Source organism: Mixophyes fleayi, chromosome 5 (genome assembly GCF_038048845.1).
Source record: "Mixophyes fleayi isolate aMixFle1 chromosome 5, aMixFle1.hap1, whole genome shotgun sequence".
Lineage (NCBI taxonomy): Eukaryota > Metazoa > Chordata > Amphibia > Anura > Limnodynastidae > Mixophyes > Mixophyes fleayi.
In genome coordinates this window covers 186,681,609-186,706,100 of record NC_134406.1, presented here as the reverse complement: position 1 = coordinate 186,706,100, position 24,492 = coordinate 186,681,609, and the positions used below count along the sequence as shown (strand labels likewise).

The window sequence follows — 24,492 nt, the reverse complement described above, 5'->3', positions numbered from 1 at the left end:
CCTCAGCTCCGCAGCCAGTTCAAGTCCATCAGGAGGAGGATTTTGAGATTACCGAGGTACTAGATGCAAAAATTTCGCGAGGAGTCCTCCACTTCCTCGTTCATTGGAAGGGCTTTGGTCCTGAGGAGCGCTCTTGGATCAAAGCTGAAGATCTTAATGCTCCTGCCCTTTTGAAGAAGTTTTACTCCAAAAATCCGGACAAGCCCGGTTCCAGGCGTTCTGTGCCCGCCTTTAAAAGGGGGGGTACTGTCACTCACCGGACCGTGAGTGCCTCTTCCCGGACATTTAGGAACCGTGGCCGTCCACCATCCTGAGGGTCTGCGCATGCGCAGCCCTTTTCTATACTTCAGTGTATACCCCTTTAACTTAATTGGCAGATCAGGCAACCTCCCTATATTAAGCACCTGTGGTCACCACCACGTTGCCTGATCTTGGAGTCTCATTCCTCATGAGTCTCTGAAGGTGTTCCTGTATTACTTGTGTATTCAGTGCTGCTGATTCCTGTGGTTTCCAAACCACTTCTACTACTGTGGTTCCATACCACTTCTACCATCTACTGTGTCATCATGACTGTTTACTCATTGCTATCCGCTGCCTCCGTGCACTCCAGCTTTTACCTCACTCACCTGCTTCTCATCAAGTCTGTTTGCTGATTTCTATCCGCTGCCTCTGTGCACTACAGTCTCCTGCTTGCAACTCGCCTGTGTTCAACATCGTGACTGCCAGCTGACTGTTATCCGCTGCCTCTGTGCACTACAGTCTCCTGCTTGCAACTCGCCTGTGTTCAACATCGTGACTGCCAGCTGACTACTATCTGCTGCCTCTGTGCACTACCGTCTCCTGCTCGCAACTCGCCTGTGTTCAACATCGTGACTGCCAGCTGACTACTATCCGCTGCCTCTGTGCACTACAGTCTCCTGCTTGCAACTCGCCTGTGTTCAACATCGTGACTGCCAGCTGATTACTATCCGCTGCCTCCGTGCACTACACTCTCATCTCATCTCTGCTGTGGCTTCCTCGAGACTGCCGCTTTTCATTACCATCTGCTACCCTTCGTGATCTACAGCTCCTGCCCTGCGCTGCACTCCTGTTTCCCATCGCTGTTGGTTCCTGTGGTTGCTACTGGTTACCTCCGTGTGCCGCTGAGTCCTGCCGCTGTGGTCAGCGCTATCGTCCATCTCCTGCTGATCCACTCTCCACGCCTTCACATGTTCCACTGGTCTCTACCCTCCTGTCGGCATTGGATTTGTATCTCATCTACTACCCTCTGCTGGATCATCTCCATTCTCCTGGGTTTCCTATGAGTCCAGTTCCACGTGTTGCTGACTCCTGTGGATTCGTGTCCCTGTCGGTCTACTCACCTGTGCGCTGCACCTGCTAGACCGCTGCTTCTCCTATCCAGGGACTTCCTATCCAGTCGGCCTCCAGCCGCTCAGGTACCGCTGCAATCCCATCTGACTGCTACTGCTGAACCACGGTATGCATACTTCTCATTGACTGTGCTGTGTATTGCATATCTTGCTGGACTGTGTTTGGTTCTCTCTGGAGTCTGCTATCCGCTGAGTCTATTGCCATCATTGACTGTGTTATCATTGTGCTGGACTACTTCAAGAGACTTTCTAGATTGCAGACCTGATCAGTCATTTACATATATATATACCTATATTGTGCATATTACTGTGGATCGTGTATAAGGTGCCTGTGTATATCCTGTGTTGCTGTCTTCCCCCGTGCACCTCCTCACATATATATGCAGTGGTACAACTTGCTGATGTCAGACCACTGATCCCTGTTTCCGGTATCACCTGTTCCATTATCCTCTCACATAGCAGTGGTACAACTTGCTACCGCAGACCACTGACTACCTGGATACCTCCACTTGGATTCCATTCCTTCACTCAGACAGCGGTACAACTTGCTACCCGCAGACCGCTGACTCTCATCACCTCCTTGTTTCTGTTGGACATTCCTCCTCACTATAGCAGTGGTACAACTTGCTATCGCAGACCACTGACTACCTTCACGTGTCCTTGTCCATACAGTTCCTTGTGTATCATTACCTCAGTATTACCAGTGTTGCTAGTCATAGACTTTCCTGAGCATCTCATCGGTCATCATTTCACGTTCCGTGATCACCCAGCTACCAGAGTACCCTATTACCATCTACATTGCTCTGGTAAGCCTACCATCTGGTGATCCCTGGGTAAAGACTCCTAGTGCCCGTGACATATGTTCTTCAATGGGTATGACAAGATGTAACACAGCAACCCTAAAAAGGACTCAATGGTCCAACAAACAGAAATAACATAACATAGCGTAATATGTTAATGAAGAGTCCCATAAAACGTGATTTCCACCACCATAAAGCATTCTATCTTCAATCTTCCACCATGGATAACTAGAGTGTACAAGGATAACCCAGCAATCCTATGTGGTCCAAAAGGACCCCTTATAGATGTATGCTTACTCATCACAAGAAGTTTAATGCATCCTCAAAATTGTGTCCTGGTCGTTCTTCAATATGGCATAAGTTCCCTCTCCAATTTAGTACTCCACATGTACAGAAAAATGACAATAGAAAAGAAGGGAACAGATCTAGTGCATTAAAATATATAAAGGTTTAATATCCAAACTCTATCAGAAAATCAATGCGATGGTGGTGAAAATGACGTTTTATGGGACTCTTCATTGACATATTACGCTATGTTAAGTTATTTAACATAGCAGAATTGTGGTTTCCTGTTGTGCTAAGAAGGGAGCGCAAGTGTATGTATGAACCTTTTGAATATACATGCAATAAAATTAACTAGATAATGAGGATTTTAGCCATTAACTACTTATTTCCAAGACAAGACAACTTGTACTGTCCATATTCTTTCAAGCCAACAACACAAGCAACAGTTTATTAAACCACAGTGACAGTGGTTTTATTGTGATGTTTGTAATAAAGTGGTTAAATTCACTACACACTTCTTTTGCCATTATTAACACAATGATGCTATAGATCTCAGGCATTTAGGTTAGGCACACACTACAGTGTTTTCAGCCAAATATCGACTAATTGAACGGAACCATGGAACGATGAACGATTCATTCCAAAGCACAAATAATCGGTTGGTCTGCTTGGTTGTTGTGTTTAAAAGATGTTGCTTAGTTTGGGACAATGTCGGTCCAATTCTACAGTGTGTATGCAGAAAAGACCAACATTGCTTGAAGCAGCACTTACCTGTCCCGGGAGGTGTCTTGGGCTCTGCTGTCATCTCCCTCTGTATCCTCTTGCAGACACAGCTGTTCATGACATCTTCCAGGCTGCTGGTGCTTCTAGCTTTCACTTTCAGTACAGTAAGGGCACACATGGTTAAGGACACAGATGCTGCATGTACGGGAGGGAGGGGGACGGAGGGGGTGAGTGACCTTTGTGTTGAGGGTGACCTTTGTGCTGTGCGAGCCCAGTGAAAGTGACAGGCCGATTGTTATGACAGATAAACAGAAGACATCTGCAGGTAATCGCTATAGTGTGTATACATATATCTGTATGCTGATCGAGTCTTTTTTTTTTAGTCTATCATTGGTGAATCGCTTGATTGTTGCCTTTTCCTCCAGTGGGTACCTAGCCCTACTTAGGAGTGAAGGCATTTACTAAAGTGTGGAGTGAATTGAAACTTTAATGTTCTGATTCTAACTTTATACAATGTAATCATAATGAAAATTGCAGCTTCCTTAATCCCTATTTACAGAGAAATAATTTCTCCATGGCTCAGAAGCCATACATTTTAATAAACTGAAATGGGCCAATGATGAAAATAAAGTTTTTGGAATCAGAATCACAGTCTTCAGGAATGCAAATTAATGTATTGAGAGGTTTTCTTTGTAAAAGCACGTGAATCTTGCCTCTCTTGTTGAATACGGGTCTAGGTACACTCAGCATAGACAGCACTTGCCCTATAGAGACAGACAACAACACACTGCAGTATACAAACAATACAAACATATGAGCAATACAAAATGCCAGTAGAATGTACAAAAAAAGTACCCATTATTATCACTTGCTAATGATATAGTCAATAATGAAAAAAAAATATTTTTTTATTCCCCCCCCCCCATGAAATACTTTTGTCAGAATGGTATTAATGTCTACTATACATAAAATGCATAATTACAGTTGCTCTTGATTGCAAACACATGTTCTAGCATGCATACGTGACCGTCATCACTATCACTCAGCACTTACACCTGAAAAGACGCACCTTTGAGATGCCCAAAGCTTGAGTCGGACACTGCTGCAAGCACTCAACATTGGCACACCTCTACTGTACATCACATGCATACGCCCCCTCCCTCCCATGTTCCGGCCCTGAATTCATAGGCTGTCGGAAGTGTCTTTTGCATTCGAAGATGAATTGGATATACTTGCATTCACTGGAGTATAACTTGTTTCTGGCATGCGCAGTGCAATTTATCGGCATTTACGTTCCTTAATGAATTAGGTCCTGTATCTCTATCTGAGCCACAAAATCAAAAAGGAAAGGAAAAATAAATCTATGGGAAACAATAGACTGTGATTCCCCTCATAAGTTAATATTAAATTCATTTTGCCCCTTAATCAATAAATAATGATTGCCAAAATAATTTAAATGTTAATGTTGCTTTCTCCTATGTTCTGAATGGCAAAATAATTCAGCATGTTTGAACCATACTTGCCAATTCTCCCGAAATGTCTGGGAGACTCCCGAAATTGGGGTCGGTCTCACGGACTCCGAGGAAAGCTGGCAAGTCTCCCACATCTAGGAATTACCTTCCCAAAATGACGCAATTTGAATTGAATCATGTCATTTTGACACTGCCCCCGCGGCAAAACTGCATTTCCGTCGCAGTGGGCGGGGCCAAAATGGCGCATTTGATGTGCCCCGCCCCCTCCTGCCCTCCAGTCACGCCCATCTCCCGGAAAACACTTGCCAAAAGTTGGTAAGTATGGTTTGAACTATCAAGCCATTCTGAAGCAGGTATTAAAACTGTCCTGTCCTGTCTTTTGGATGGCAGTTTTTATGGCGGTTTTAACCAAACTGTCGACGGTTTAGCTTTTTCAATCCGCCATACATCGCCATTCATTTTAAATTGAAGCCTCAAACTGCCGTATAGTAAATGCGGCAGTTTGGACCACTAAACCGCCGGCGAACGGTGGCTGTTACAAACTGCCACCAAACTTAATTCTTAGTAAATCTAAAAAAAGAAGTAAAGAACAACTGTATACATTATTAAAAATCCGTGATTAAAGAAGTGTTATTCTAAAACTAAATCAATATGGGTCGACTAAACTACCCAAGTGATGGCAAAATGGTAACTTACTGAAACCTTATTTCAGTGCTATTTCTTTATATCAGATGGTTCTGTAAAGTGTGGCTAGCCAAAAAATAGGTTGGCTTATTTTATACTTATAGTATACTTTTCTTATTGTGCACTGAATTTAGCTACCTGAATACTGCTTGATTTCCAGGGTTCTGTATATGTGTATTATGGAGCAAAAGGAAAAGACTTCTCCTCTGAACCAAATGTCATCATAAAATGTAGGGTGAGTAATACTTTGAAAACATCTGTCATTACAGCAATGTATTACATGGGAAATACTGCCACAAAGTTGCAGTGGTCGAAGTGGACATTTAGAAGTGGTGGCATGAAAAATGTACAGTACCTATAGAAAATCATTATACCCTATCATTACCATGTCACATTACACCATGGAAGCTTTGTTTACACATTTAGCTAACGAAACAAGGCAACAGTTCTGAAAATTAATAAAAAATGAAAAACTAGAATAACAGGCTTGGAAAATTCAGTCCCCTGATTTAATACTTTGTAGAGTCACCTTTTTCACTGTAATTACAGCCATCAGTGTGTTTGGATATGTCTCTACCAGCTTTGTGCACCTAGATTGGGAAATATTTGCCCATTCTTCCTTGCAGAATTGTTCAAGTTCAGTCAGTTTTGTGATGAATGGCAATGGTCTGCTGTCTTCAAGTCCATCCACAGATCTTCTATCTGTTTTAGGTCAGGGTTCTGGCTTATCAGTCAAGGACATTCACCTTCCTATCGATAAGACAGTGCGCTGTTTTCTTGATGGTATGTTTAGGGATGTTGTCGTGATGGAAGGTGAACCACTTGCCCATCTTCAGCTGCGTTGGGTTTTCCTCAAGAATTTGGATTTACTTGGTAGCATCCATCTTTCCTTCAATCTTGACCAATCACCCAGCCCCTGCTGAAGAGAAACACCCCTACAATAATGTTGCCGTGACCAGGCTTCACAGCTTTCGGTGGTTTGCTGTGTTTGGTTTGTGCCAAACATAGCACTTGGAATTCAGTCCAAAAAGTTCTATCTTGGTCTTATCTGACTATACAACCTTTTTCCACATGGCATCAAAATCTTCCAATATCTTTTTGCAAACAAAACTAAGTGTGGATTTTTTTCAGAAGAGGCTTCTTTCTTGTCAGCCTGCCATTCAGGGCAGCTTTGTGTAATGCTTGAGAGATAGCTGTCACATCCACAGACCAACCAATCTCAGCCATAAAGACTTGGGAGTCCTTTAAAGCTGACATTGGCCTCTTGGTATCTTTCCTGATTATTATCCTCTTGGATCTGTCATCCAATCTGGAGGGACCACCTGATCTAGGCAAGGTGTTGATGGTATAAATCACAAAACAATCTCTTAGGCGCTCATATTCCAACAAAACGTATAAATTATTTATTATAAATTTATTTTAATCCAATGTCACTCCCCATCTAAGAAGTGCCAGTCCGCTCATATACCAACCCCAAGGAAACAAAACAGATGGGGGTGCCGTAGGACCAAAAAAGGAATGAATTAAAAAGTTAGATTTCTCCCACAGTTATATAGAGCACAATTTCAATGTAAGAATCTAAATATTATGATATTTATTATCCACATGATAATGGTTACAAAAAATGAAAAGAAAAATACCAAACAATGGTTTCCGATAATATGCGTGATGCAAAATACTGATAAAATATATAAAAACATATGCAATGTTGCAGTCATGTATAATTCAACAAATTTTATAAATAACGAACAAAGGTATTGGTGGTGCCATACCCTTTCCACTTCTTAATAATGCTTTGAACGTTACTCAGAGGGAGAGTAAAAGCCTTTGAAATCTTTTTGAATCCTTATCCTAACTTTTGCCTTTCCACAACTTTATCCCAGAGCCCTTTGGAATGTTCCTTTCCAACCATGGTGAATGCTTTGCCGTACCATGCACTACCAGTAGTGGATTCCTCAAGGAACAGACTGTTTTATTCTGATGAAATCAAAACCACACTAATTATCAGGTGTTGGCCTAATAGCCTGTTGTGTGATCTGGTTGTACTTGAGCAGGTTTATAATGATTACTCTAAAGGTATGATCACTTATCCAAACCAGGTATTTTATTACTTAAGAATTTTGTAAATGTTATTTTCACTTTGTTGTTGAAAGTTATAATGTATAAATACATTTGGCAAAAGTTTGATTTAATTTATTAAAATTTCCATGGTGTAATGTTGCAAAAGGTAATAATTTTGACTGACTATGATGATTTTCTATGGGCACTATAATGGGCGTGTATGTTAATGGAAATTGATAGTTTAACTAAGAAAGCAGTGTGAGAAGTGGCGGTGTGGCATACCACTGTATACACCCCCACTTCCACCACTGATTGTATGTATACATTTCTATTTAACAATTATTTTGTAACCTAAATATATAACTATTATGTGATTTGCAGCAGACATATTGTAATTTGGGATGGACACTACTGGCTGCTGATGTGAATGGAGATAAGAGTAAGGACCTTGTAATTGGCTCTCCATATGCACCAGGTGGAGGAATACAGAGGGGCTTGGTGGTTGCATTTTATTCAAGTCACAAAAGACCTACAAAAGGTAACGGGATTCACACACATTCTGGGTGCAGTCTGATGGTTGGCTCATTATGATGTATCTTTCACTAAATATTACAGGAAATTAATGAATACTGATTGGCTACACATTGTATCCATGGAGGAAGATATATGGGATAGGTGATGTTAAGGCAGCAGAGAGAACGGTCAGTTTATAGTGTAGGGAATAGCGTGTGCAGAATGGTAGATGGTCACTATGCAACAATATGAAGAAGTTTTAATGCAGTGAGAACCCTGGGTTGTCAGAGATCACTCTTAGGATTATTCAAGTCACATCTGCTTCGATGGATGCCTATCAGCTGATAATGGAATGAGGCTGGTGGCACAAGAACTAAATGCTTATTTTCATGGTGTCAAATAGAATGTGAAGCAACACTGGTAAGAACTATTGCCTTAAATAAAACAAATAAAATTGTATTTTTGGAAAATATTCTATTCATAATTTTGAAGTTATATCTTCAATGCCTGCTAAGCATTCTATCATGGAACACTTTCAAAATGAGCTATGTCTCCGAAGTTGTGTCTTTCCCTTTTGCTGTACACAACTAAAGCTCTTATAGGGACTATATAACAGACCACACCAACGGCTTTCCTAAAATATATATATTTATTAAATAGACAGCAAGTACAGATACCTATCCTCAGCGTGGCTGCTTCCAATGATACCCTATATTCTAGGTGTTGGCTCTTGCACAAATGTGCTGTGCGCTGATAGGACCTGAGTCATTAAAGATTGTAACTGGCAATACATTGCATATAATTACTCTGTGCATGTCCAGAACCGGACCATACACCACAGAACAAAGCAGCTTCCAATTATTCTTTGAGCGCAAAAGGACCCTTACGACAGCCTACGATTTGAAGGGAAAGACGGGGAACGTGTGTATACATGTCGACAATGTACAGTAAGGACTTGATATTCCACATATATATTGAGCGTAACCTGAAGTGTCTTGCCTGTTAGAGCAGAGCGGACCTAGACCCAAATTCATCATAAGACGTATCTTCAGATCCACTACTTATTTAATACGGACGTGTATGTGTCCGAAAAAAATCCACATTATGTTTGTTATGCGTTTGTTAGTGAATCAAGTCCATATTCGCTATTGCAAGTAGTACACTCACACTCAAGCAGGAGCCAGTAACTATGTTTATCTATTGTCTTGCTGGTGGAAGGTGATCTGGAGTTTGCAGAGTACATCACTGGAAGCAGCTAGGCTCTAGTGTGAATGGATATTTGTTATACAAGATTTATTCTAATTATTGAAATGACCATAATTGCCATTTTGCCTGTAGTGCAGAGTAGAGTAGGTAGAGCTGCATTTCAATCAGAAGCTTCAAGACAACAGATTTCAATATAATCTTAGTGTCAATATAATAATTTAAAGGATATATATGAGTGATATAGTCACAGAAAACTGGAGGTTAGCTTAACGAGTCAATATTATTTTTAAGGGATGGCATGAAAGTTAGTGACATTGTAATTTGTGTATTTTTCTATAGGCACTTTAGTTGTGGAAGAAGCAGAATGGAGCATAACTGGAGAACATGATTATGCCTGGTTTGGTTACTCTCTTCATAGCTATACACATAAGGCTAAATCATTGCTATTGATAGGAAGTCCCACTTGGAGCACTTGCAAAATGTAAATCCTCATTATAATCTCTGATTGGAAAATTTGTGTTATTAAGTCACTTTAAATCACCCAAATGTGTAATGTGTGACATATAGGTATTTATCTATTTAGTATATTGCCATGTTGGCACATAAACATAGACATACCGGGCCTGATTCATTAAGGAAAGTAAGGCAAAAAAAAAAATTCTCCTGGACAAAACCATGTTAAAATGCAAGGTGTGCAAATTAGTTTATTATTTTGCACAGAAGTTAAATACTGACTGTTTTTTCAACTAGCACACAAATACTTAATAGCTTTATTTGTACACTGAAATTTAAAGTTGATCTAGGACATTCTCTACCGCAGCGATAAATCTGCCATCATATATTAAATTTACCACCCCCTCCAATGTAACATGGTTTTGCAAAGTTACTCTTTTTTTTGTTCACTTTCCTTTCCTTAATGAATCAGGCCGATCATGCTTTTTATAAATTTGAGTCCCCACTATCAGACCATAAAAAGTTCTGGACTGTTGGGCTAGTCGCTTGGATGCCCCAATGTAAATACTGCAGGTAACATTATTTTATGTCCTAGATTAGGAAGTGTATGTCAGTGTGTATTACATCAATCTTTATTATATAAAAATGTATTTATTTCCTGCAGGCATGGCTGTAAGGGATCACAGAGCACAGGGAAAGTATATGGAATCGACCCACCAAGTAAAAACATAACATTCATAATAGAAGGACATGCAGTAAGTTCCTATATCAGATTCAGATTTTTGTGGTGATGATAAGAGATATATTCTACCTTAGTAAACTTATTATATGCTGCTTACTGATATACTCAGTTTTTCAACAATTTCACAATATATTACTTTTTCATTGCAAGTTTGAATTAAGGTCCAGCATCTTGCATATCTTCTTTTTTATAATTATGACAATCATTCTGCTGTCAATCATGCTTGATGCAATCTTCACCTATGTCCTATGCATATACCCATTATGAATAAAGACATATCACTGCTTTTTGGTGGCGGATACAATGTATTAGCTACAACATTTATGTAACATTCAATTTGAATGACTATTAACTCTTGTATTAAAAACAAAATTAAAGTCTATTTGGCTATTTGAGTGGAGCAGATATATTTCTAAACAACAACTGAACCAACCAACTACTAATCACAACAGTAGTTTTGTTGGCCTTCCGATGATCGATATAATTAAACTTACTTCCTAAAGACATACTTCACTACCACAGGTTTAACTGCCAATTATCAAGCAACAGCATAACAATGATTCTATCTTTTTCACTTTGATTACCCATCTGACTAATACTTCAATAGGCAAAAAGGATTTACCAGCTATCACAGTATAATCTGCAAAACTAGACATGAGAGCTAAAAACAAAGCATTAGACACAAATACATTAAAAACATGTTTCCCCTGTCACTGCAATGCCACATTTGGGACACGATTATATAAATTACCCCCAACAGGGAAGGGTAGATGGGATTTTTCTCTAACTACTCTAAGTTGAGCTAAAAATCATCACCGCAAACGGGCTTTGTTTAAAAGCTTTGACCTCTTACCAAGGAGAAGGTCAAGCTCAAGACCTTTATAGGGCTGTGGTTAATTCAAGATCTAGCTGCAGTCATGAACGCTTTGTCATCATCAACATTTACTTATATAGCGCTAACAAATCTTGTAGCGTTATGATTAATATAGATCATATATTTGTCAATGTCAATTTGTTGGCTGCAATAATGAGCTTTGCTACACTGTGTTTGCGCAGTAAAATGTAGCCGGATTTTAAGTCCTCCTACAATTCTGCTAACTGCCTGTCATAATTTCAGATTGTTTCTGATTACTATTGCCAGTTTATGTTACTACTCATAGTATGCCAAGTAATTTACACTTATTTATATTTTTAGGAACTAGTCTCTTATGCTCTAAGTTTGCACCTGTCCATATATAAACCTATACTATTGCACACAAGACCTGAGGGATACTGAGTACTGGTGAACAACTAGCGCTCTATGGGAAATAGGGGCTGCTATAGATGGAGATCTTATGTGGTTCTATAGGTTTATTGGGATGCAGGTGGTCAACATTACAGTAGGCTGCATCTCCAGATACACCTCTCAGAAGGCGTATCTGTAAAAATAGGTGTTGATTATGATGATGATGACCATCAGCACATATCTTTTTTAAAAAACTAAGAACAAAAAAAATCCTGAGAGTGGCAACCCCCTGCAAAAATGGAAACTGGCACTAAGTTATGCCAGGTAGGGCTGATCATACTATAACAGAGAGATCCACAACATGGGGTTCCCCTGACATAATATGAAACCTATCAAAACCCAGTCAGCACAGGGTAGAATTCCCTTCTGGGGAAACCAACCCCATGCTGAATAGCATTAGAGCTCAAACCGGCATCCCTGGGAAGAGGTGCCAGGGTAATTGGTTCAAAATTTGTACTATACCATCATCTATAATATAAATGCTTAGTGGCATGTGTTAGTGTGTGTGTGTGTGTGTGTGTGTGTGTGTGTGTGTGTGTGTGTGTGTGTGTGTGTGTGTGTGTGTGTGTGTGTGTGTGTGTGTGTGTGTGTAAAAAATAAAACCAAGCTGCAGCGCCACCTGCTGGGCAGAGTTATACACTGACCTACTAAATTCTTAGTGTGTGTGGAAAAAAAAATTCAGAAAGGGCTGAAATTTGGTATACTAAGATGTTTTTAATTTGTTAATTTAATTTGTTAATTGTAAAAAGTGTTTATAAAGATTTTAAAAAAATATATATATATTTCTTGAAGGAGAAGTGACAGTTGGGAGTGGTTGGTGGTTGCCGGGGGTGACAGTGGGGAGTGGTTGGTGGTTGCCGGGGGTGACAGAGTAAGAGGAGTGTGATACTCAGGACCGCTGAGAGAGATCCCTGTGTCTGGATAGACATCTGGATAGATGTGGCGATGAAAATGAAGGATGAGGTGATGGAGAAGAATGATGAGGTGGTGACATGTGGACAAAACCACGTTAAAAAAGGGCGCTTACGTCGGGAAGTAACGCTCTTCCCCTGAGGAGGCCTGGGCTATGGCCCAAATGCATGACAAGAACCTTTTTAACACCTTAAGTAGCTTGATTTGACTAGAATGCTTGAGTATCATGCACGGGTTAACTTGTAAACCATAAGTTCAAACAAGCCCTGACAGCCTATGACTGCTTAAACCAGCATGCCCATCACTGCCAGAGCATGCTGGAGCCTGTGAAACTACACAATCAGGACAGCTAGCACATGTAGTTACACATAAATTGGGTCAGGAAGCATGGCTCATTTTTAAGTTTAAATTATGTTTTTTATACTAAGGAAAATGCACATTTCTGCATCCACAATATTTGGCTTTTTGCATGTCCCTCACTTGCTCCTCCTTGTGTTTGGAGAAGGGAAACTGGACAGGGATGGTTCATGTAACCATAGCCAATACAGAAAAAGGCGTGTTCACGTATTTGCTCTCTACTTAGGAGCAGACTCAGCCGTCGATTTGCCTTTCAGGAGGTGCTCTACCCTTGTAGCAAAGATCTCTATTGATGATGATTGATTCAGATGCATGTAATAAGGACAAACACAGAAGCGATTTAACAGAACAGTGCTAATGATGTCCGGGTCACAGGTATAGGCAAAACATAAGGACAATATCATTGCACCACAAGGTGGCACCAAACATAAGACTAACATTTGTAACAAAGATGACCATCAGCACAGACCTTTGCAGTGTTAAAAAAAGATTTTAAATTAATATAAAAAAGGCATCCCTTCCCCACCCCCACCCCACAGTGATCCACGCACTAGCTCTCATTGTGTGGGGTCACCCCCACAAAAGCCACAACCAGCACCAAGATATGACAGACCGCAGCGTGGGTTCCTTCTGGTCATAATGTCACGTAGACTGTGTCAGACTGGGACATGAAGGCCCCAAAATAGTGTGTGCCACCGAGGCGGTGTGCTTCTGAAGGTGCATGATCAGCTGCCGGAGAGGCGTAGCCAGTCACTACAGGGTGCTGAAGGAAAGAATACCTGCTACAGTCACCTCACCTGAGTGATTCCTCTTTACTTCTGGTACAGTGTGTGTGGGTGTGGCTATCATTAAAGCCAGTGTGTGACCGCTCTCCAACCTCTTCCCAGCCATTTGAAATACACAGGCAATGCTTTGTGTACTACTGTTAAGTGCACCCAAACACCATTCATGAGCAGAGCAGTGTGAAGGGAGACATACCTCCCAACTTTCCCTGCAGTGGGGACAAAGTCCTGACTTAGCAGGACAGTCACCTAATATTGGGGCTGCCCCCCGCTGCCCACCCTACAATCAGAACAGTTGACAGACTGCCTTGCTCTCTACTTCCTGGTGCTTCGAGCATCTTAAGCTCAGTTGCTGCATGACTGGATCTTGGAATGTTGGGGCCGTTTGGAGAAAGGGATAGGTATATGAACTATGGAAAGTCTAGCCATGAGTGAGCCCTTTAAGCCTTTTTATAGCATTCACATTTAATAAATAAACATAGTTCTCCACAACCTGCTCCAACATTTATTAAATAGCCCTCCTTCTTAACAAACTCTGTCGCACATTCAATATTAGCACCCAAACAACTCTAGCATTACATAAATAGTCCTTAAATGAATAGTCACTACTACCTCTACACCTCTATTAAATTAAGTAGTTGATAAGCCTCAGGGATACAATTATAATGTATGTATACATTGCAGTTGTTCATACCAACAAATAAATATGGAATATCCTGAACCTCAGCTTTTTCTGTACAGCACAAGCACAACTTTAACTTTATAGCTATAATTTAAATAATTTTTACAAATGATAATTTTACTAACCTCTCTAGATACCAACATCTTCATACACAACACACACACACACACATATATATATATTTCTGTCCTGCTAACTATTTCTGAAAGGAAATCTATATCTGCCATTCATATTCAGCACTAGAGAAGAGTGTCGCTGTTTGGAATTTACGTTGGCAGAACATGTGTATTATGGCTAGTCAGTCTCAATGGTCAAGCTGTGGTAGTTGAAAAGTGTAGTCTCTGATGTGACACTAAAATTCACCCAGATTAGAGATTTAAGAAATAGGACTGACCATGTCATGGCCATTAAGTCCACTCCTTACCTCCTCACTACCACATTTCCACTCTCCACAAACTCACATCCCCCATGGTTATCTCCACTCAGCCGCTCTCCACAACCCCCCGCCCACCCCCCCCCCCCTCCTTCGATTAACTTTTCTTGGAGCTCCTCAAAGCTTCTTTAGAAAGCTCCACTCCACTGTCAGCAATGTGCATCACCTAATTACATCACAGTTCTGTCATTAATAACAGGGGGCAAAGAGCAGTGGACGGATGGGACCCTTAGGTTAGCTGGTGGGGCCCACCAGGGATTTCCATGGTACTTCGGAGGCTTGTTTGGAAGAATCCTTTCCGAGGCCCAGCTGGATTCTGTGCTTCTGAGTCCTTCTGTCCTGGCCAAATATATGGAAATTCCTCTCACCAAGTCAAATGAATGCAGTTTTCTTCCATTTTAATTCTTTCTCTGCTGACAGAACAATGGCAGTACAAGCTGATGATTAATGTGGAACATAGACAATAACTTAGGTAGACATTCTGGCTCTAAACACCACTTTATCTATATAGACATTGAGACATGGCTCCTTGCACCACAGTGCCTGCAATTCTCCAGCTCTGTGAGCAAATGTAATTTCTGCCAAGAAAATCGCCTTCAGTGTCTTCCATCTCAATGAAACTTCTTGCAGTGGTTCAAAAGATTCAGACTGCAGAGTGTTTAGAACTAAATTAAGGTCTCATGGAGCCACAAAGGATCATATGGATGGACAAATAGTCTTCACTGCTTGAAAGAACTGAACAATCAAATCTTCTGAGGCTAATTTGGTGTCTAAGAACACACTATAATCAGACACTTCTGCCTTGAGTGTAGGCAAAACAATAACTTTGCTGAAACCATCCTGGAGAAAGTCAAGGAACTGTGGAATTGTTGCTGTTGCAGAATTAAATTTAGACTCACACAATGAAATACATTTCTTGTAAATTCTGTAAGATTTCTGAAGAATTCTTCTTCATTGTACAACTGTGTGTAGATTACTTTCCCGGAGTCTCCCTTTTTCCTGAGCAGCTTCAACTCCATTTCCAGGTCATCAAAGCTAGCCTCTATGGATTTGTATGAAGAACTGGGCCTTGGTATAATAGATCTGACTGAAGAGCCAAAGGCTAAGGCTGTACCTTGAGTGTCTTCCAGTTTACTGAACACCACAGACGGCAAGGCCAAAATGGAAGAATTGCAATCACTTCTGCATTTTCTCTTTGCATCATTTTCTAGGATGCAAGTGATGAGTGGAAGACAACCCCCAGGTGAAACGCCCACAGAATCATCAGAGCATCTATTCCCTCTGACTCTGGAATTCTGTGCCAAGAGAAGAACCTGGGAACCTTTGCATTTTAGGAAGCCTGACAATGGGAACTGTCCATTCTGTTGTGAATCTGTTTTTGACTGAGTTAACCTGCTAGCAGAATTTGTTTTGCTGCTACATGTAATACTGAGAACGACTTCATATTTCTCTATACCCAGGACATGATCTTTGCTACTTCCAACATCAAGGTCTGGCTTCTGATACCTCCCTGACGATTTAGGAAGGTTACCGCCACTGTTCTGTGTGTTTTCAAATATTCTGAAATTCATCCCTCTTAGATGAAGATGAAAATATTGAATTGCCTTTCACACTCCTTCACATGAATATTTTGTAAATGAGAGAATTTTTGATTTCTGCGACCAAGTGTCTGGCTCCCCAGTCTGTGATACTGGCGTAACAATCACTCTGGCTCCAAAAATGACTCTCCTATCTCTAACTTTGGGATTAGCCACCACCTGAGAAACTGGTGGTTTTTGACAGGATGATGGCATGTTTCAGATAAGTTTTTCTATGATTTCTCACGTGTCAGGGGATCCCCATGGTGGAGGAAAACATTCCCAACAACTGACGCCCCCTTTTTTTTAACACTTGATAATAAACCTGTAGCTGATGTGTCAGGAACTGGATCTTGATACAACTTTCTGGTGACAATGGTTCAGTGTGCTGTCTATCTGGAGCCCCAGTAACTTTATTGTTGTTATTGGATGACAATTACATTTTTCTGTTCCCAATCCAGTCATGTTGTTGCAGAAAAAGCATCACCAGAGCTCTCTTGCATTTGACAATATGTTCTGGTAAATATCTGGTATGAACACATTCTAATATAGTATGGTGTGAAAAGCTCTTCATGACTTTCTGACACGAAAAATTCTGGAATAGAAACCTGTACCTCCTTGTCCTGCAGGAACAAGATAAATTGTATGAATCTTTATTAATGTTTGTAAGTCTACAAATTCTATCCTGATTGACAGAGCACTGGACTGAATGAAGAAGTTCCCTTTGGGATACTGATGTAACTCTATCTTGCACCCATTTTTGACTATGTCCAACATCTACTGATCTTTGATAGGCTGTTTGCTCACTACAATTCTGCCCCCTACTGATGTCAATGGGGCTTATCCTGACAATAGTTATTGTGAAGTCTTCTGATTTGACCAGCCATCATTGGGCCTAAAAAATGGAAAAGACTGTTTGTATGTAGTAGGTATATTTTGTCTGCCATTTTGTCTCCCTGGCTTGTAAGTTTTCATGTTTCTAAAGTATTGAAAAGCCAAGGAAGAATATTTAGGCACCCTATGTTGTGGCATGTGTCCATTTTGTCTCCAAAAAGCAGGGATCCTCCAAATTGGAGACTGGTGAGTCTAACTTTTGACTGAGCATCTGCTGCGCAAGTGTGCAAACAAAAGGCCTGCTGAGGCCATTGTCCTTGCTTCGCACAAAAAAATCTATGCCTTCCTGAATGTCTACTGTTACTGAATGATGTGGGTTAGACTATCTGCGCCTGTGTTGGTGAGATTCTCTCACTACCGAAAGGAGTGGTAGGAGATCGGGTCCTGGTTTCTAGGATTTGATAGGGGGTCAATTTTGTGTAGTGTTTTCTCACCGTGTTGGTTGTTTGTGGAGTTGAGGTGTGTCGTTCTGTAAGCCAAGTCCAGTGGGGGTTCTCTGATCTGTGTAAAGAGATGGAAGAAAGTGTGTGTGTGTGTGTGCGTGTGTGTGTGGGGGGGTTATAGGGAATATAGGGGGTCCTTACCTTTTGTGGTGTCACACACCTCCCTTCGTACATTAGTACATTAGTAGTACTTAGTACGAGTAGGTGTTTAGGATGAGATAAGGAAGATTAATAGTTACGGATGTTTATAGTACGGAGGTCAGGAGATTGCTTTTAGATGAGCAGTGGAAGTTAGCTTGTTTAAAAAAGTTCGGACTTGCTCTGGTTTTCCATTGCTGTTGTGACTGATACAGTCCATCTGGAGGCGGGTCTGAATTGTGTTGCTGGCGGCTAATGGTAATCAAGGATGTATGTGTGTTGGTGGTGAGGGACATAATGATATAATAAATTGTGTGTACGCTGAGTTGGGGGTGGGGAAGCATAAGTTGGATCTGTTGGGGAACTGCGGGCTAAATGAGTAGTATGACCGGCGGTCTGTATGGCTTGTGGCCAGGGTGAAGGTGGAGGTATGGGTTGATCTCTTAGAAGATCTTATGGCAGATGGAACTAGATTCAAGAGTGTGGGTGAGGAGGCTAGCTGATCAGGTTATAGGGGGTGGGGCTGATTGGGCTGAATGCAGAAGAACTGCGGTAGGTACCCTGGTTTTAGTGAGTATTGGGTGATTGGTGAGTATGGGTTTTGGTGCTGGGATTTAATTTTATGGCATACTATACTGACACTGCTCTGCTTCTAGGGACACTATATGGGTTGCTGAGGTGGTGGGCGGGACTTGTTACAGGTTTCTACGGTCTAAGTGGAGATGGTATCAGGAATGGAGGTGTGTGCTGTGTAGGGGTTGGATGGTTCGGTGGTAATCGCTTCAACGATTACGAGAAATCCGACACAGAGAAGACCTACAAGAAAACTGTTTAAACAGTTAACCTGCGTGGTACCGACATTGCCGCTTTAAATTTAAATTCATTCAGGTGCACTGACATCAGACACTACTGCCGAAGAGCTGTCCATTCAGAAGGAGGTCCTGTCAGTCATCTGCTGCCATCGGATATCTGCAGAGTCGTTTTTCAGGTAAGTCTGTCAATATTGCTGTCGTTTTTTCATGAAATCGTTTTTTCCTTGTAGGTCTTCTCTCTGTCAGATTTCTCGTCATCGTGGAGCCATACCCAACCCGGATGGTTAGGGGCTATATGGGTTGTGCTGAAATTATTAATTGGTGTTAGTGGTGGGTGAGTCTAATGGGTATTTGGGACAGGAATACCAATGGGGTATTTTATGTGGGGGTTGATTGAAGTAAAGGGTAGCTCCCAGATAGGGAATCATGCCCACTGTGTCTTTTGTGGGCTGGTGGCTATGTGTCACTGGTGTGGGTTTGGGGGTTTCTGCTGTGGGCAGGCTTAGGAGTGGCATCCTAATGTGGGTATAGGTCAGAGTACGAGGGAGAGTGTGTGGCTGCGATAAAGGCTTTTGTGGAGGGGTGGGTGGATGGGCGGTGTGATTGGGCCAATATGTTATGTGGTTGTGTGAGAAGGGATATCGGGAAAGTTACTTTCATAGGAAGGTTCCAAGGTTAAAGTTGATGTTGAGCCCTTAGAAGCGAGGGTGTTGAGTTTGTATACCCATTTCTCTTCTTCTTTTGAAATTTGTGCGATGCAGACTCCTCCTCTCCAGTTCTATTGGACATTCATGATGCCTGTGCAGGAGAGTTGTTGGGTCTTGATTGTGTCGAGTTCTGAAGTGTTCTGTGACACTGTGTTTCTCTTACGTTCTTTATGTTCCTGATGTGTTCAGCGATTCCAGCGATTTTTAGGTTCCTTATGGTTCTGCCTACATACCCGAGGCATTGTATTAGGTATATTATTCTCTGTTTTTCGCATGTGATTTGTACTCTGATTTTGTGTGTAGAATTCTTCAGTTGGGGTCAATTTGGTGTTGGGTTTTGTTTTTTCTTATTTATGGTTTTGCAAGCTTGACATCTGTTGCAGTAGTATAAACCTTCATAGCTGTTGTCTAGCCATGTTGTGTTTTTTTTTCTGTAGGGATGAAGCTTGTGAGGGTGTTTTTGAGGTTCTTAGCTTTTTTGTAGAGGACTCTAGGTTTTTCAGGGAGTATTCCTTTGAGAGCGTTGTCTTGTAGTATATGCCAGTGTTTCTTCAGTATGAATTCTAAATCTTTTGTTGACTGTTGTATTGCATGGTGAATAGTGCTTGGGTGTGGGCTCTGCAGTTTTCTTTTCTCTGTAAGACAATGCTCTCACATTAGGTGGCCGGGATTTTTTTTTAGAAGTCAGTGATCGTAGTTTCTTTGTTCAAGCTTCTTTTTTTTTTAGAGTGTTTGCTTGTTCCATGAAGATTCCTGTGGATGAGCAGTTTCTCCTGAGTCATTTGAACTGTCCTTGTGGTATGTTTTTGAGCCATAAGTTATGGTGGATGCTGTTGGCTTGAATGTAGTTATTGCAGTCAACTGGTTCGATATATGTTCTGGTGCTCAGGTGTCCATGTTCGATGTAGATGGTGAGGTCTAGGAACTCTACTTGGGTACTACTCTGTGCTGTCTTCTAGCTTTCTCTTGGACATCTGTATAAAGTGTCTCTCCCCATAGTTGGATTGCCAGAAAATTAAGATGTTTCTTAGAACAACTCTCCACCTTCCTATCCATGGGATCTCCGAGGGGACCCCCATTTTCACCCCCACTTCTGAGCCTGTTCCTCACTAAATGGAAATATACATTCTATCCTATTTAAGTTAGAGTGATGCTTGACCTGATATACAGGGAGACCTCTACTTTTTTACTATGGTGTTCAAAAAGGGATTTATGAGTTTCTGTGGAAGCCTGTACCAGGTCCATTTCCATAGATTTGTAAATATGCTGTAGCAAAATATCCATATTGTCCAGATTAAACATCCTAGGTGACTCTTTAATTTCTCTGGATTCACCACTGGAGAAATCATGCAAAGCAGCTGGGAAATCACAGTCTGATTGCACACGTGTCCTCCAAATCTACGTTGGTCTGGAACCTTGCTCTCTTTAAAGCCTGTATGGTACACAAATCTTCTTTAGTCACAAAAGTCTCTCTCATTCATGCTATAAATTCATTATATTCCTCACGGGCTGGGTTTTAACCCTCGAGTTGAGAACAACATATTGTGCAAAAAACTTCAATTTCATTCACTAAAGGCTAATCACAGACTCCACAAATTTCATGCATATTGCTCTACAGGAGTACTGAAGAGACCTGAAGTTACTAATAAAAATAAAGTCATCTGTTGCAGCACCTCTATCCTAGGGTCTTACTTAGTGTAGGTGTCCTTTTGCTGTGAATGCGTTTAATTAGACAACATAATTGTTTAAGAGGATTTCTCATTTAATCTTGCTATGTATTCTTCAATGTTTAGTATCTAACTGTGCTAATAAAGTAACTCCAAGACTAATCCTAACAATTGCAAATGGACAAAGCCTTATTAAGAAAATAGAATAACTGGCTAAACTTATCTTTTATCTTGTAAATATAGACTGACTGAACACTCATTCTGCTTCATATGGAGCCAAAGGTGGACATATTCTATTAACTTAACAGACAATACTGTAAGAGCATGTGCATCAGACATTGGCAATATAGATGACCAGGGGTATAAAACATTAAAGTATTTTACACCAGGATTACAGATAGTATATGAATGGACCCAGTAATTGTTTAATATTTTGCAGGACCAGGGCAAGATGGGCTCATCATTTGCAAGTGGGAGAATAGCTGTGAAGGGAGAGAGAAAACAAGTGCTGCTGATCGGTGCACCCACACAGAGTATGTATTTCCTTTTAGTAGTAATTAATAGGTTTTACTAAAGACATTGGTACTATTGTTTAGGCAACACTAAATAAACAGTGAACTGCACTAATTTACTCACAACCTTTGTGTCAAATGAAAGCAAGAGTGTGTCTGAGTTTTCAATATGCAATTTCAGGTAGAAGTTCTATTTCAAGTAACAGGAGTTATTTTACTAACCGGTAGTACCCAGAGATACAGAAAGTAAAAGGGAGGTAAAACAAGGGGTACATGTGTGCAGGTGTCCTTTAACCTTCAAATATAATTCTCAGTCATTACTGAGGATACACATCTAACTAATAAAATAACTAGCACAAAGTGCATGCCCACAACACAGCTTCATTTAAAAAAAAATTAACTGTCCCTGTAAAAGTGCTCTGCACATTTTGTGTGTTTGAAAAAGATAAACTCTTTACAAGTCCATTCCACCACCTCTTAACAACCTTCACTTTTTCTCCTAAAATACTGCTTGGTTTTGCCTCCTTTATGTCCTAAATTAAGTAGACACAGAGTACCTGATTCATCAAGGCACGCATTCTGAGCGCAACCCACGTTTAGTATTATAGGCACGTATTTAGACTTTGGTGTACTCCCGAACTCATCAAGGCACGGATCTCAAGATGAAATCGAGGGAAGGGAAAGTGTGCTCCACTGCACAAGACGCTGCAGGATACGACCTATTCTTCAGCAATTAAATAGACCCCAAAATAAAGATAAAAGTGTTTAACACTGTTAGGAAGCCCTCCAGCCAGTACAGCACAACCCGGAGTCTGCTCCGCCAGTCAGGTGTTCACTGGAGCCCCTAGTGGTGGGGACAGACTTGGCCGCAGACTGACAGAGGGTCGTAAAGTGTGTACCGGCTGGGGAGAACCCAGGTAAGCGAAGTGAAGTCCAGACAAGGGTCAAGGGCCGGCAGCAGACAGCAAATCCAATAAACAGGTTGAGGTCAAGGGTCATGAGCAAACAGGAAGGTCGGTAAACACGCTAGAGGTCGGGGTCACAAGAAACACAGGCATGGTCCAAATCCAGGCAAGGGGTCATACACCGGCAATCCAACAGAATATCCAAAGGACAGGAGCTAGGAGCAGAGCAGGTCAGCAGACTGGTAACAGAAGCTATAACCGGCAGTGAGGCTGCAGACCTCACTGCCTTAAATACTGGGGCCCACCAATCAGAGCCTAGCTCTGCACACAGGACACAGATCAAATAGAACAAGCCCCCTTATTTAATCAGCCCACAGGGCTGCCTATTTGCGCAGCGCTACACAGGAGGCATCCGGCCGTTGCCTTGCCGACGGCCGGGCAGAGAGCGGAAATGATGTCCCGGTCGTCAAGGTGACGGCCGGGACGCCAGGGGGAGCCGGCTGTGAGTACCGCTGCGGCTCGTGACAAACACTATATAAGATTACAGTAAATGTTTCTTGTTATATGGGTGATCTCAGATTCCTTATTTAAGTGTGGTATTCTGGTTGAGAAACATTAAACCTCAACCAATGCTACAGTTTTATAGACAAATTGATAGCTAACCCTCCCTGAGTTTAACAAACAGAAAATTGATACTTGTACATGAGAAAGGAATGGACGAATTTGGGCCTTCAAAATTAGCTTTGTTCAAAGCATTTACATAAATACAATCACACCCATTACTGTAGGATCTTCTTATTTTAATTCCCATTTTATAGGTAAATAAAAGCTAGGTAACATATTTCTTAGTCTAAACATAGGAGCATTTAAAATAGACTTGCAGTAACAAAGATAAATCTTGGTTCCATCTAAATTGTTCCAGGCACAGTATCCAAGTTTGTGTTTTTATCAAGAACACTGAAGCATGCAGGAACAGCCACAGTATATGAACTGAAAAGAAAGACTGACCCATCACCACTTTGCACTTTAAGGGGAGACAGATCATTTTCTCGCTTCGGTACAAAACTACATCTAAGTGACCTGGATGATGATGGTCTTGGTATGACAACAAATGTTTTGCTGTAATGACATTACTTTTTTGATTTACAGTAAGCTTCTTCTTGCCATTCAAACTGTTTTTTCAACACTTATAAAGAGGCACAAACATGTTAAAACAAAAAGAGGGTAATTTAAATAAAATGATTATGGAAGCAAATACTTATCAGGTTGTTCAGGCGGCTAAAATAACTTTTTCCCCATTAACTAATCTTTGTTTCAGTTTAAATCTGACAGACATGTTTCCTTTTCATAGATGCAAAATTCTTAAGCAAAAAAACTCCCATGGGTTGGCTTGGTTACAAGAGAATAAAGAGCAGATACAGAATATTTTTTTTTAGAAAAAACAGCAATAAAAACAAGTTAACATAACCAAAAATAATTGCACAATTCTAATGATAAGACTCACAAGGGACAAATAGGAACAGCACACCCCAAGAAACCAGATGCTCAGTTAATACGATGATAGGGCCAAGTTGCAATGATGGATGTTTAATTTCACATTTAATTAGACACCATATAAAGGGGACACCAGTAAAGAAAACATGTACATGTCCTTATTTCTATCTAGACAAATATAAAACATGTACTGCTTATGCTGGCTAAACATTGACTATATGGAAATGGCTTAAAATTATAATGCAAAGTGTCTGTCCCATGCGGTTTACAGATGAAATCATTGTGAGCTCACCTCTAAGGACCGATGATATTACACCAATGCTGTTTGGTCCTCAGACTGGTCGGGTTTATATCTACAATGGAAATACCACTTCTACAGGCTTACTCTCAGAAAGATGCAAGTCATGGTTTTCACCATGTCCTGCGGACTGGGTAAGAGAATTATGGAATCTTTAAGCACCAAATCACTGTCGTTCCTTACATACATTTGTGAAAAACATGTAGTTTGCATGTTAAACAGGGTTTTGTAATGGACCGGTAATCCATGGCAGTCCTACGGCTACTCTACGCGCAGGAACAACAG

General features: G+C 41.0%; 1 protein-coding gene across 3 annotated transcripts in view; it reads left to right on the top strand.

Moving 5' to 3' along the window:
- GPLD1 (glycosylphosphatidylinositol specific phospholipase D1) overlaps positions 1–24,492 on the top strand; it is a 66,269-nt gene that overhangs the window by 39,614 nt on the left and 2,163 nt on the right. For all 3 annotated transcript variants that reach the window (XM_075213147.1, XM_075213148.1, XM_075213145.1), the window contains exons 16-22: positions 5,495–5,569; positions 7,777–7,933; positions 9,454–9,595; positions 10,232–10,322; positions 21,438–21,531; positions 23,338–23,514; positions 24,181–24,341. In XM_075213147.1, coding sequence (XP_075069248.1) covers positions 5,495–5,569; positions 7,777–7,933; positions 9,454–9,595; positions 10,232–10,322; positions 21,438–21,531; positions 23,338–23,514; positions 24,181–24,341 — 897 coding nt within the window. The remainder of the gene's footprint in view (positions 1–5,494; positions 5,570–7,776; positions 7,934–9,453; positions 9,596–10,231; positions 10,323–21,437; positions 21,532–23,337; positions 23,515–24,180; positions 24,342–24,492) is intronic.